This window comes from Apium graveolens, unplaced genomic scaffold (genome assembly GCF_009905375.1).
Source record: "Apium graveolens cultivar Ventura unplaced genomic scaffold, ASM990537v1 ctg102, whole genome shotgun sequence".
Taxonomy (NCBI): Eukaryota; Viridiplantae; Streptophyta; class Magnoliopsida; order Apiales; family Apiaceae; genus Apium; species Apium graveolens.
This window is the reverse complement of record NW_027417068.1, coordinates 113,807-128,668: the sequence shown is the minus strand read 5'-3', so window position 1 is coordinate 128,668 and position 14,862 is coordinate 113,807. Positions and strand designations below refer to the sequence as shown.

The following is a 14,862-nucleotide window of genomic DNA, read 5'->3' as shown; positions in this document are numbered from 1 at the left end:
AACTGAAACAACTCTCTTGCATACTTTTAACAACTGATTTCAGAATCACTTAAACTACAAAATCGTAAAAGGCTTTGTTTGTCGTATTCAGTACAAGAGCTCATTGCTGTCCGACAAACAGAAAGCTATCAATTAATGACATAATAAGTGAAGATGGGACAGGCTAAAAGAATCAAACTTGATATAAATAAGAAGCATTTTATTAACCTTTAGAAAAAGTGGTTTACAGAAGGGAAACCCCAAAATTACAACAGTGTTTATGCTGCGTTCGGTAGCACATAGTAACAATGTTCTAGATCTTTACAAATAAATAAACGAATAATGACAGGGTAGATACAGTGGAATTTCCTCCTATTTGGCTTTCCGGTTACAGTATTATTTCTTCTTGAACGCTTATGTTAAGAGTTTTGTTCGGAAGAACAATGCTATTGACCACAACGACTTCATCTTCAACATGAACAGCTTCACCTGGATTAATGAATATTATCCCAGATATGAGTTTAAGACGCTTTTTAAAAAATATAAGTCTGTCAAAAATTAACACGAGAAGGCATCAAGAAAGTACCAAGTATTGTAATTCCAAGCTTCGCTCTATAATCTCCTTCTCCCTGAAACCAATTTGGCAAGATATTTAAGTAAAAGCTTTTCATAGCATATTAAGAATCCAATTGTGTAACAAGTTCTGTTTTTATGATGATTGAACCTAGCAGACAGTGGCTGCTGTCAGAACTTAATGAAAGTGAAATGCTATATGCAAGGCATATAACAAAGGTCAAGAAAGTCTATGGAAAGACAGATATAAATTCAGATCTCTCCTAGTTTGAGTTCGATATAATCTAAAATGAGTCCGTAGTTAAACATCCATATTATCTCGTCGAAAGCAACAACAATTGATATAATACTACAGATTTACCTGGACACGAGACCACTTTCCTACAGAAGATTTCCACCCGACAATTGCATGAATAACAACTGCATTTTCCTATAGAACAAAATTAAAAAAAATATTGAAATTCTGTGCCAACTCTTTATATGCTATGTAAGTAATTCAGTCACACACCTTAATCTCCACATCATCCAGAATGATACAACTTACGAGCCTGGCACCAGCTCCTATCCGAGCATTGGCAGAAATTGAGACATTGGGACCAATCTGCTTAGAATTTGTAAAACAATCAATATTTCTGTAGAACATGACAGGATAAGAAAGGCACAAGACGTTGAGACTAATCTGTTCAGAAATTTGTGATACACAAAATCAGGTTAACTAAAAATATCATCTTGAGGCCGCATAGGGTTCTCAAACTAGTGACCAGGCACTTATTATACAAGATAAAACTCTAAAGTAGAAATAGTCATGGAGAATGGTAGAAACCAGAAAATTAGAAAAGATGTCTGTATAGATTAACATACTACACTTCACATGTCATTTAATGGGTGCATGAGACATTTGAGTTATCCTACAACATTCAACTGATTATGAAGAACTATCTTACTTGCCTAATCTTTTTTCTTGACATGCCATCATTAGTCAGCATTATTTATATATCCTCTCAGGATTAAATAAATTTCAACAACCCAACCAAAAGTAGATTCCAGTCTTAGGGTCGAGGAAATTTTATTATAAAGCTGGCACATACTTCTTGATATTATGCTCGAGTAAGAATGCCAAAAGGAATAAATCTATCAAGCACTTCATCTGATAATTTAAGACAGGAACTAACTAACAATTAACATGCAAGTTTAATGCTAGTCAGAAACAAAGTGGAAAAGAACAACCTTAGAACTTGGATGAATTTTTGCTGATGGATGCACATAAACATCACCAACAATGGTGGCATTTTTTGTACCATCTCCACTTGCCAAAAGATGGGGGGAGTTATGTCGGAATTGGTAAAGATACAAGGACGAGCATTTTAACGACATACTGCAGTCAATGGAAAAAGAAATCAGATTATTCCCCATGACAAAGAAAAAATCTTCTAAACCACTGGAAATTTAGAATACCCGGGAGTTTTGATCTGTTCCCAGAAGTCCAATGTTTCATATGTATATAATTGTTTTTTCCCTGCTAGAGGTGATAGGATATCTTGATCTAATCTCACAAAATCTGATGGAAGGCTCCTGTAAATGCACTTGTGTCAGGAAATTAATTTTAGAGTTTTTCCTTAATTGCCATAGAAGCTACAGCATAATCCTACAATGCAACAAGTAACAAGATGAAGGCTAATTTGTAAGAGATTAATTTTCAAAGAGTAAAGACTAGTCACTAGTTCAACTGGGTTTTGATAGTAAAGGAATTGTTTATTGCGCCTCATGATATATGTTTGTTCAGTTGTATATGTTTTCGGAAGCTCAAGTGCAATGGCTAATAGTCAACTGAGGCATAAAAAAATGTTCATTAAGTTCTACGTCAAGCACAGCCACTTCGTCTGCATGGTCTGAGGTTAGGATACAACCAATTAGACACTTAGAATAGTACAGATTACTTGAGGAATATCTGAGAGACGAACTTCAACACTTAATTGTTTTTATACTGGACTAGAAAACCTAAATGCTCAGATCCCTCATTATATATTAGTTTGGCGATTAAACCAAGAATCAAGCTTAGTTCAGAATGAAAGGAGGAGCACGAAAGCACATGCTACGAATTACTAAGCATCGCATTATGCTGTTCTATAATATCCAGGCAACACCCACTACTGACACTGCGTTGGTAATTTCTATCTAATCTTCATGAAACTTGCGCTACTAGAGTACTAGAATCTCCAATGCCAGACACGTTCATAACTACATACCTATTTTTTGAGACATCATAGTTTCTACTTCAAAAGATGCAGCAAATGGAAAATAATAGCATTTCACACTTTCAGAGTATAATTATGAAAAACTATAGAAGTTGAGCTGCAAACACTACTGTATACAGAAAGTATTATTAGTTTATTATCATATAGCCTGTAGACAATAATTTCTAAAAATTAAAAGTCTTTATCTCTTTGGGATAACACATATTTTAAAATAGCATGCTCATACTTCTAGCAAAAGGTTACTATTTATACTCTATCACTTAATGGTACCAAAGAATGCACAAAAAATGTCCGTGAAATCGTTCGATTGAGAATTAAATAAAAAGTACACCTATAAATACAAAAAAGGAGAACTTAAAAAAGTTGTTGAATGAGTAGAAATTCGACCTTGTTGCTGACTGCAGAGCTTCAAAGCTGGACAAACGTCTGAGATTAGCTGCAAATGGTGAAACTTTAAATTGCATGATAAGAAATGGCAATAAAGTGCTGCTAGATTTCCTTACCCACATTTCTGAAAGACCCTTCCCCTTGTCTCCTACATTCAACATAACTAAATTTTCCTGATAGGTAAGTTAATTCCTAAATAAGGGTTTTGAATCCGGAAAATCAGCCCTCAAAGTCCTGGTCATTTTACTCAACCCAAGCATCAGTTTGTATACATATTGCAAATAATCAATAACAAGGCAGAAGGATTTCTAATGTCAAAAGTACCCATGTCACAGTCACTAAAGGAAAGTTAAAGTGAGGAAAATTATACTTTCAGATGGTTCAAGTTAAGAGAATAACTTCCCATTTTACATTAAGCAATATGTTTGTGGATGTACAAATACAACATCCAGCCATGTGATACTCTTCAAAAGTTATACCATAGAAGTAAAACCAATTTCCACAATACAAAATCCGCAAGATCTGTTAATATTAAGGTCCAATAATCTTATGATCAGTAATTGCTTTTCAGAGAATCATATATATAGTCTACAGAAATGTCTAAAATGTGAGACAATTGTAGCATTTATCAATAAGGTCCAAATGACTGACCTCTTTCTTTTCTTTGCGAAGAAACATTTTGAATGGCAGTGAATATTTCTGGTGTAAATACATAAACCCCACAATTTATTCGATCACTCACCTGCAATTCATTAAAAACTAGACAATAACCAAAATTGCATGCAATAAATCATTGATTGGATATTGAATGCTAGAAGATGTTTTTTTAGGTTATATACATACAAATGTTTCTGGCTTTTCTGTATAGTGCAACAATTCATTGGTTGTAGCATCAGCCACCAACTCCCCAAACTCATTGGCTGTCTCAGGGGAAACCTGTGCATAGAAATAGGGGGTCACCTTAACGTAGGTGCTAAAACAAAGGCAGAAAGTCCTCTGCTAAAAGCCTAAAACATATTAATCAGACGTTTTCCAAACAGCTTTCTGACCTTGATTACTAGGATTGTTCCAATCCCACCGTATCTTTTATGGGCCTCTGCAGAAGTTCAAGAAAATTTGTGAATTCTAAATCTTCAATACGAAAATGGATATCATCTACCAATTCTAAATTAAATTACAATTGTTCACATAGTATTTCTACTGAAGTTGGAATGGCAAGCTCAGATCAGGAAAATAAGCAAATTCTAAGAAAGACGGGTTACCGAGCATCTCCGGCAGTGGAAAACTGCAGCAAACATCACAGTTCAGCAGGAAAATGTGCGACTGCGACAAAAGCACTTACATCAGTCAATTGGCAGTTCGGAAATTTAGATGAATAATCTAATTTTTCCTATAGTTTTATAAAAACAGCACAGAATTAAAAACTAACAAGATCTGAAGAGATATAGCTTTGAGAACTATACCGGGTTGTCTTCCATTAGTAGATCTCTAAACTTATAAAGTCCGCCAGCTGAACCATGTGGCTTGTCCTCCCTCAAGTATCTAAGGACAAAATATCAACAAAGAAACTTCAGACATTAAAATTCTATGATCAGTTTAACACTTAGAGCCCACATTGGAAATTGAGTAGTTAAAGAACTTACCTAACAGGCACTTTCAGCTCATTCGAGATTGAGGAAACATACAAGGCAAATTCGCGCTCTTCATAAAAACCAACTAGATAGATCTGTGCAAGGTTTGGAATCTACAATGGGGACAAGTGCAATATAATGCACATAAGCACTAATCATAATCATCCCAAGAAATTAAAAGAGCCACAATTTTCAATCAGAACAATTGGTAAATTGAAAAGTAGCATGATACATACTTTTTTACAAGCAGAAATTGGATGATGAACCATAGGCTGCCCTGCCAATGGAAAGAGTGGCTTTGCAAGATTCAACGACAATGGCCGAAATCTAGTACCTGAACATACATGGGAATCAACATCTTTACACAAAATTCAACAAAGGGTATAACTAAAAAATGCAAATCAGAAATGGGAAATACACTAGAAATAATTTTCCATCCAAAAAGATCAAATTTTGATTCAAATTAAATAATTCTATCACATAAAAAAACCCAAATTTAAGTATGACAAAGAAAGAACATGTGATCTCTATAGGGTTGAATTAAGAAGGATGAAAACATACCTTTAGTTGGACCACCCACCATGATCACAGCAACAACCTTCTCATCTGAACTCACCATAATTCTCACAAATACAAAAACACAGATCTCTCAAAAATGGCAGTAAATCATAAAACTACAAACTGATATGTGTGTGTGTCAAGTCCTGTGATTCTCAAGAATGGGCTTATAAGTAAGGCTTGGAGTGTGTTTGTAAAAAGAGGATGATGATGGGTGAGAGAGAGAGAGAGAGAGAGAGAGAGAGAGAGATCTAATGAGGAGGGGGAACAGTAAGAATTGAGGATCAGAAATAATTGGTACGGGGTAAAGTGTTTAGACAGGCAAAACGAGCATGTGCATGTAAGTATCACATTTATGTACTAGTATTAGTATATCCATTCTCTCCTGTTGTATTTTTTTTGTCGGTTGCTGTTAAAAAAACACATATACATACATACACTTATATCTGGATATGTATGTATGTGCTCACAGGGAAGAACAAAGAAGCTTCCATGCAACTTAGCTTTCATCTCCCATTCAAACCTATCCTCTTCAACTCATTCAGATCGACACGTCATAATTTACACAATATTTATTTGTTGCTTTTTTGCATATATAGAAAAATACATGGCCACTATTTAGTAGAATGGCCTTTTATGTAAGTATACCGGGAGTGGCGTGTAACACGATTCTATTAGCTAGGTGTATGTGATAACTAGAGAAAAAATGACAAAAATAGCCGATTTTTGAAAAATTTAACAAAAATAGCCGTTCTGAAAAAAGTGGCCAATTTTGGCCGATTGAATACTCCACTGTCAGTTGGGAATCTCAATTTGTATAGGATACTCCACTGGTAGTTGGGTATTTCATATATGGGATACTCCACTGCCAGTTGAGTATCTTGTATAAAGTGGATACTCCACTGACAGTTGGGTATCCCATCGGCTAAAGTTGGCAAACTTTTCAGAAACTGGTTATTTTTGTCAATTTTGTGTAAAAATAGGCTAAATTTGTCCTTCACCCATAACTAGACACCACAAATTGCAAAAATCGTCCGCATTGTCACATATCGTGTCATAAAATACAGTTTTTAATTTTTCGTGTTATAATTACAGTTTGAGTTTTTGACAAACTATACGATACGATGCGATTTTCGGTCAGACATTTTAACATTGCGGTTTAAACCGCACCACACCGTAATTTCATATATATATATATATAGATATATTAATATATTATAAATTTATTTTTTGTTACTATAGTTTTTTATTCTAAATGCTAACTTACAAATTACAAATTATCGACATTTTTTTATTTTTAACCAAAAAAACATATTATTTTTAGCTTACTTACGGGCTAAATATTTTGAATAAATAAACCGCACAAACCGTACCACGCCGCATTGCATTTTCGTGATGTGGTTTATGTCGTTTTTTATGTTACACGGTGCGGATGCGAGTGTGATTTGGAAAATTTGACATGCGGTTTGAAGAAAAAGCCGCACCGTCCGCATCGCGATTACCCCTAATTATTACTCCCACACTCCCACTCATTTTTTTACGATTTTTTCTCAAAACATATTTTAAGGTTACTATAAATTATAGTTCCTTAATTTCTTAAAAAAAATTGTTTTGTATAAAAATTTGAATCTTATACTTTTATTTAGAAGAAAAAATTTATAAAAAAATTAGACAACAACATTTTATAAAAAATTTAAATTATGTGTCGAACCCCTGGCCCCCGTCCCTCAGTATAAAAAATCGGGTGGGATGAGAAGTATTATATTCAGACAGAAAGGGCTGAGAATAATAATTAGACTTTACGAATGATTACATCTTTTTATCCTTAAAACTCATGATACTTGTTGTTTATCCTAGATTAAGTGCAAGTATACACAACATTAGTTAAGATATTAAAAATTATATAAAAATTTAAGTTTAAGATCTGGATATTTTAAGGTAACTTTAATTTTATAATCAGGATTAGAATCATATATTAAGAACTATATTGACGAAGAAGTATATTCATGAGCTTATTTTCAGAATATTCCTTTATCTCAATTCACACCAGCATGTTACTGGGGATATATCTATAGCCAGCTACACCAAACTTTCAACGCACAATACAAACAACATTATGACAAAACTAGCCCTGAAAAAATATGAGCGTATAACTTATAAACCCGTAACAGCTTATCGCTTATCGGGGAGTGTTTGTCGAACCAACTTATAAGCTGAATTTCTAACTTATAAGCTGATAAGTTGAATGTTAATAAAGAAGTAATTTTTCTTAACTTATTTTAATTTTTCATTTTTTATTAACTTTAGATTTAAAAAATATGTTTTAAAATGTTAATCTAATTTAAAATTCACTAATTAAGATAATTATATTTAAAAATTATTTATATTAGCCCATTTAAGAAAAAAAAATCTGACTTATAAGTAAAATTATCCAAACGTTTATTTAACTTATAAGTATTCATCTACTTATCACTTATAAGTCACTTAAATTATTGAATTTAAGTGATAAGTTACTTATTTTAAGATTTCTCAAACGGACACATTAATTTATTGATGACAAACTTATAAATCCAGTATCAATACAATTGGTTTAAAGATAGTACACAACATAATTAAAATTAAGCTGATGTTAGCTCTCTGTAAGGGCAATACTGTGACTAAAGGAACGCTAGGGGGTGAAGTGGTGATCAGTACTAGGATTCGTGCACCGTGGTGGTTCATCCTTACCCTGTAGAATCTTTAGAGCTTTGATGGTGACTGATACCATCCCCACGGTTCATCGGATATGTAGTGTGTGACCTGTTTCACGCTAAGGTAGTTATCAAGTCCCCTGCAAGATAGATGTAGTATTCATATCAGAAGCAATGATGAATGGGCGGATATGTCGACCCAGTTAACTGTTAATAAATTAACACAACTAAACAAGGACCATCCTTCATAGAAAAGCTTAAATTCAATTTAGAATTCAGAAACAATGTCTAAATATATGTTCGTAACTGTAACTAAGGACAGAATGTCCAAGTCCCGGACTCAAATAAACAGGATATGCGTGTATTCCTAAAATTTATGTGCAAAATGAGTTATTTCTCCTATCAAGCTACTAATAGTTACTGATTGTTGAAATAGAATGGAAATCATTTAAGAGAAGTATTGTACCAAGATGTAAAGGTTCAGTAGTAAAGCATTTACTAGAGTCAACAGACTAGAAGAAAAAATTGGATCATTTAGAGGAAATTTTGGGTTGATCATATTCTACGTGTTTTATAGATATAGTAAAAGAACGGTAGAGATCTTTATATTACCATTCTCCTAATTCACGTCCAAAACCACTACGCTTTTTCCCACCCCAGGGAGCTTGACAGAAGCAAGGCTGGGAGCAGTTAATCCACACAATCCCTGATTGTAGAGCCTGCAAGAAAGGCAACACATTCAACATTTAAAGAGCTTGATGATTATCCATAAATCTGTTATTGTTTTTTTTTGTGCACAGACGGATCATAAAGCTACAAATTTGGGGTTTTCTAATACTATTTAGAGTTATTCTAAGAAGAGAAGTCATGAAGCTAACCTTTGAAACACGCTCACATCTTTCTAGATCGTTGGATATAACAGCACCTCCCAAGCCATAACTACAATTTTTTATTAAAACGTTCTTTCAGCTTCAAGTAAGATGACTCTCAAGAAATAAACAGGTGATATATATACACTAAAAATTAATAAATAATGCACAAGGAGAGAGAGGGAGATAGTTCACCGAGTATCATTTGCTAGTTCAATAGCTTCATCTTCGGTTTTAAATGTTTTTACACAAAGAACGGGTCCAAAGACTTCTTCTCTCCATATTTGCATGCAAGTGGTAACATCACTTATAATTGTTGGCTCAATGAAGTAACCTTTCTCCAAATGCTGCCATTATTCAGCAAGTCAATTGTAGTGTCACAACTCACAATATATTGAATTATAGAACAGTAAAGCCTCTCACGGATACATACCTTAGGCCGTTCCCCACCAGACAAAATAGTTGCTCCTTCTTTCTTAGCTGTTGATATAAACTGCATCACCTTTTCATACTGAAACGTAGGATACACCACAAAACTTTAATCATATATTTTGCACTATGGGTAAATAGAATTAGACATAGCAGCGGCATATGAACTTTGCTGCAAGTAATCATAGGTATCATATGCTCTTTTCAGGCTCCTAGTATTGTACTCAGCCATTTCTCATTGTAAAATTGTACTACAAATTACCTTACTAAGATAAACTGTCAGGGAAGTATTTGAAATTTTTAAAATTAAATTTGCAGTCTTCGGAAAATAGGAATATTTCAAAATCCACAGATGGAATAGCAATCTGATAAGCGTCCTAAAATTGACATAATATGCTTTGCTAATCTTAACAAATAAAGTACTGATACCATGACATGAGGGCCTTCTAGCTACAGCCTATCATTGTAAACGGTGTGCAAAAATAATTCATAGCTTTACCCTAGTCAGGAATTATTATCTCGAAAAGTTTCAGAAATGAGAAGACATGCAAAGACCTGTTATCAACATATTGTTTGAAGATACTGGCATGGGAGGGGAAAAGGTAGGTAGGCAGTGGCGGAGCCAGGGTATAACATGAGGGTGTGCTAATATTATTTTATTTATTGCTAAATGCAAAGTTGTCTTTTTTTTTAACAATGAAATTGTAAATTGTTCGGGATTAGTACTGTCCGTAAACATCAAATTTAGTTATCCTGATCTGGAAATATTAATAAATTCAAAAGTTACATTTTCATTGCTGCTTAATTTACCTATCTCTTAACATGCATATGTATTTGTATGTACATATACAAGTCATTATAATTTATACTGTTATTTATTATTGGCTTTAAACTAGTAGATTTCTAGTTACTCTAACTAGCTTTTTGTTGGAACAGCCAAGGGTCAAAATATAGAAGTATAAATACACGATTTTATGTATTATTTGTAGAAGAAAAAAGAGAGCAAAAAGGATCACAAGAACATAAGATATAGAAGTCATATTTACTTCATCCAAAAAGGTTTTATAAGAAAAATGATTATAGAATATTTGAAGTTCACATATGCAGTACTTTGCAGATAGTCAGGGTGGGGGTAGGCACACTCTCCCCTATTGTGAATCTGCCCTGTAGGCAGGTGACCGCCTTTAATGAGCATATTTGAACACAACAAAATGAAATACACACGGGAAACGATTCCATAAAATCTAAAACATCAAGATATACATATTTTTGACTGAAACAAGTTTTGTACCTGTCCACCACTAACAACAGGCCCAAGCCTACATCCTTCCTCTAAGGGATCTGAAATCTTAATATTTTTTGTCCACTTCACGAGTCTGTCTAAAAATTTTCCAGCAATGTTTTCCTGCAATATAATAATTAATTGTAAACTTCAACTTTTTCAAGATGATGATAAAGATATATAACCAAGAAATAATAGCAAAGAGACACTCTACTATCTTAACTACTTTGGTGTGTCCAATGACAAAAAGTAAAATTATTCACATTTAATCTCATTTGGGCCATGAATGTGCTCAGCAGCAGGATGAGTACATGTCTCTAACCATGTTGCCATCTTTATAATAGTATTCCCAATCAATAAAATTGATGCCTTTTACCCAAAAAATCATGTAAACACATACAAACAGACGTAACATGAAATATCTGATAATGTACATTCTGTGATTAGAAATTCATTCCACCGTAAGAACTACAAAATGATCAAAAAGAAGAGAAAGGAGAAATTTGTCAACCAAGTTAGCATATTGACAACTTAAACTGCAGTTCATCTATAAAAACAAGTTCCTGCACCGGGTTTCTTATTGCGTATACTAGTTCCCATAACTAGCGATTAGACTTTATTTTTAAGGTGCTTTAAAAAATGTATATGCTAGTATAACGACACTCACATTTACTGTATCTTGTGCTATTCCAATGCTAAATTAGATATAGCTATTTCATGAAGAAAAATTTAACATGTATATACACACACTTTATAAGAATGAGAGGCAAGAAATGGTGAAAGGATAATGGAAAACATTCATAAGTATATGCATATAATGCATGCCTGACGTGTAAAGTTAATTATGCGTACTTACATGCACCAACAGCCGTGAGGTTGCACTGCAAATCTGACCGTTGGTCCAAAAACAACCAAAAGCTGTCCACTCAGCAGCTGTTAAAAAGCAAATAAGGTACATTTAGAATGTTGACTCAAACCGTAGAAACTAAGTTTTTAATTTTTTTTAATTTAAGGCTTTATCAATCAAAAATATATATATAGTATAAAAGATAGAACATAGAATTGTTAACTTCAGAAGAGACAACCTTTATCCAAGTCGACATCCTCAAAAACAATTATTGGACTTTTGCCACCAAGCTCGAGTGTCACAGGCTGCGGAAAGGAACACAAATTAGTATGACAATGAAGACTCCTTTGATCGATTTAACCTATTCCATGTGCAGAATAATTGTGAACCCATGACATACCTTTACTTGCTGTGCTGCAGCAGTCATGATCTTACTTCCTGTAGCAGTACTTCCAGTAAATGCAATCTGTACATAAACAAAATAGTTTCAATCTAAGAAAACTTTGAGCTCCATAAAAGCATGGTAAACGGGCATAAACAAGAGCATATGTGCAATGATAAAAACAAACAGCCTAACCTTGTCGACATTAGGATGAGATGCCAGCGGAGCTCCAGCCTCTGAGCCTAAACCAGTAACAATATTAAGAATGCCAGGAGGAAGTCCAACATCTTTACACACTTGCCCCAACTCCAAACAGGTACTGAGAATGAATATTACAAGTTATGAACAAGATATTTATAGCTTCAAATAGGGAAAAGCAAAAAAGTATATAAATGATAAAGTACTTACAGGGATGCCAATTCAGAGGGCTTAAGTATCGCAGCACAGCCAGCTGCCAAAGCAGGAGCGACCTTCCACGTAGCCATCAGCATAGGGTAATTCCTTATGGCATTAATGACAAGTAATCACATGTTAAAATTAGATGTAGTTTACGACATTTGTTCAGAGTTCTTGAAACAAAAATTCTACAGGAATATATTACTTCTGAAAACCATTAACATGATAATGCAGACAACATTCATCTTAATCTCAAACTAAGGCCTGGCAAGATGGTTTAAATACCATCAACATGAACCAGTTATCCGTTACCTGGGTTGTTTATCCATTATTCTCTAAATGGTTTTGTACACCAACCCAGATGACATAAAGAATGGCGTGGGTCGATATGTGTAAATAAAAAACAAGGGGACAATAAACCTATATCATTGCATATACCATAAGCATACTTCAAAGTGCACCCACCTATAGTGCAATACAATGTTTTATATACATCAAATTACCGATAAAGGCGGCACTTTTTCAGAGCATAAAAATTTATTAACAATGAACAAAGGGGGAATTTGACTTTTCAGACATGTCTTGCAATAGCAAATATAGATAGAAGAATTATTCATGTATTTCAACAGTGCGTCCTTAGTTATTTTCTACCAATTCTATTACAAACTTTAGGCAACGAGAAAAGTGTGGGTGTATTGTTTTCTTTTTCGTATTTAAAGAACACACAGCAGAGTGCAAACGGAATATAGAATAAAAAATAAAAAATTAAGTGACTGTTAATACTATCATGACATCACATACCATGGAGTAATTAAGCCAACAACACCAATTGGTTCTTTTAGGGTATAAGACTTAAATGTTTCCATTGGGAGAGTTATAGGAGTCTTTTGTTTTCCATCCAAAGCTTCTGCAAGATCCGCGTTGTACTCGAAACATGCAGCAACATCATCCTGAATGACATAAAAACGATCAAAATATGCAATATAGCTTATCCCGTGTATATAGTAAACTATACATCATACAGACTTACGATATCCCAAGCTGCTTCATCAAGTGGTTTCCCACTATCTAAAGATTCGATTTTTGCGAGTTCCGTTTTCCTCTCTGTTATCTGCATGCAATTTGAACAAATACTCAGAATTTGTACAAAAAACAAATCAAGAAAGTCTCATGGACAGGTTGTGACAAGGTCGATCCTCTTAACTACAACTCTGATGAAAATATATAGTTCTTTGAATCCAGATAAATAAAGCGCAGCCAATTCCCACGACCAAACACCAAAAGGCTTACTCTTCATACAACGAGGCATTAGCGCAATCTTTATAAGATTTTAAATTGGCCAAGTTTATTTTACGTAATGATGATCTCTAAGTACGGAACTGTCAACCAAGCAATCAACATCCTCTCACGCATTGAATTCACGAAAGGAAAATATTTTAACCAGACTAAAACATACTAATACTATTAAAAAGCTTCAGCTTCACCAATCACCCTATCAAATTAATGAAGTAGGATTCGAATAATGCCCTTATATCAAGAAAAGCAAATACCTTGGCAGCAATAGCACGCAAGTACTTAGCACGATGTGCACCGGTGGCAGACGCCCAATCCTTCCCCTTATTCCTGGCAAGGGCTTTTCGAGCAGCTTCAACAGCAAGATCGACATCTTCCGATGTAGCTGCCGGTATATCCCCTAAATTAAGTTATGAAACATAGATCAGAATCACAATCACCAAAATTAATCTTAATTAATAAGCACTTAATCAGTATTTCTAATCATCAGCTGCAACTAGGATTTTAACTCATCCTAAGATATCAATTTTTATAAGAAACAGTAAATCAACAATTAAATCAAGAATAAAACAGTACAATTAAGTGCAATAGAAGCTCAAATTTGTAAAACTCCAATTATATGCGGGAGAGAGAGTGAGAGATGGGGGAGAGAGACAGAGAGGGAGAGGGAGATGGCAGAGCAGCAGAGAGAGAGTGGGAGAGAGGGAGGGAGAGAGATGGGGGGAGAGATGGGAGAGGGAGAGATGGCAGAGAGAGAGAGAGAGAGAGAGTGGTAGGGAGAGAGAGAGAGAGAGAGAGAGAGAGAGAGAGGTACCAATGATCTGCTCAGTAGCGGGATTGATGACAGAGAGACGATTATTGCGAACAGGAACTCTCCAATCTCCATCAATGAAGAGCTGCCTAACTGGAATATTCATTGCTGCTGCCATGTATGCAATCTTCTTCTTCTTCTTCTTCTTCTTCTCCTTTCAATCAGTTTTCTTGTTGATTCACTTTGTCTTGCTAGCTATCTTGTGATCACTCTACTGTATATTATATGCTGCTTCAGTATCCGAGATCAGATATTATAGGATTATTTAATTTAATTAGTAATGTACATTATATTACAACACATAAATATGGTATTTACTTATATTATAATTGAACAAAGAGATTCGGTCCGCATTATTGGCCGACAATATATATTTAAAAATGTTACTATTTAAATAGGGAAGATAAATCAATCCAAGGCACGCCTCCCAACTTTTATTTATTTCAAAGAAACTATAGAATTTGTTACATTTAATTTATA

General features: G+C 34.2%; 2 protein-coding genes across 2 annotated transcripts; both read right to left on the bottom strand.

The window, feature by feature from the left end:
• Positions 1-178: 178 nt before the first annotated feature.
• Positions 179-5,913, bottom strand: LOC141699677 (uncharacterized). Its single transcript, XM_074503527.1, has 15 exons — positions 5,387-5,913; positions 5,062-5,159; positions 4,838-4,938; positions 4,658-4,736; positions 4,457-4,517; positions 4,244-4,290; positions 4,038-4,130; positions 3,846-3,936; positions 3,195-3,243; positions 2,008-2,124; positions 1,780-1,927; positions 1,061-1,153; positions 914-982; positions 566-608; positions 179-468 (listed from the first exon to the last, which is right to left on the bottom strand). The coding sequence occupies exons 1-15, from the start codon at positions 5,442-5,444 to the stop codon at positions 368-370; spliced, it is 1,248 nt and encodes a 415-aa protein (XP_074359628.1). The 5' UTR covers positions 5,445-5,913; the 3' UTR covers positions 179-367.
• Positions 5,914-7,908: 1,995 nt separating this feature from the next.
• LOC141699676 (aminoaldehyde dehydrogenase 2, peroxisomal) lies at positions 7,909-14,605 on the bottom strand. The gene is made up of 15 exons (XM_074503526.1): positions 14,386-14,605; positions 13,829-13,971; positions 13,309-13,389; positions 13,080-13,228; positions 12,291-12,383; positions 12,078-12,201; positions 11,901-11,966; positions 11,739-11,805; positions 11,510-11,586; positions 10,663-10,776; positions 9,376-9,453; positions 9,138-9,289; positions 8,952-9,012; positions 8,686-8,792; positions 7,909-8,213 (listed from the first exon to the last, which is right to left on the bottom strand). The coding sequence occupies exons 1-15, from the start codon at positions 14,498-14,500 to the stop codon at positions 8,123-8,125; spliced, it is 1,518 nt and encodes a 505-aa protein (XP_074359627.1). The 5' UTR covers positions 14,501-14,605; the 3' UTR covers positions 7,909-8,122.
• Between the last annotated feature and the right edge of the window lie 257 nt (positions 14,606-14,862).

Coding starts and splice junctions, on each gene's coding strand:
- LOC141699677 (XM_074503527.1), bottom strand. CDS start 5,444: ATGGTGAGTTCAGATGAGAAGGTTGTTGCTGTGATCATGGTGGGTGGT. Junction 983..1,060: donor TGGATGATGTGGAGATTAAG/GTGTGTGACTGA, acceptor TTTGTTCTATAG/GAAAATGCAGTTGTTATTCA. Junction 609..913: donor GAAAGTGGTCTCGTGTCCAG/GTAAATCTGTAG, acceptor AATTGGTTTCAG/GGAGAAGGAGATTATAGAGC.
- LOC141699676 (XM_074503526.1), bottom strand. CDS start 14,500: ATGGCAGCAGCAATGAATATTCCAGTTAGGCAGCTCTTCATTGATGGA. Junction 11,967..12,077: donor CTCATCCTAATGTCGACAAG/GTTAGGCTGTTT, acceptor GTTTATGTACAG/ATTGCATTTACTGGAAGTAC. Junction 9,290..9,375: donor CTGGTGGGGAACGGCCTAAG/GTATGTATCCGT, acceptor GAATAATGGCAG/CATTTGGAGAAAGGTTACTT.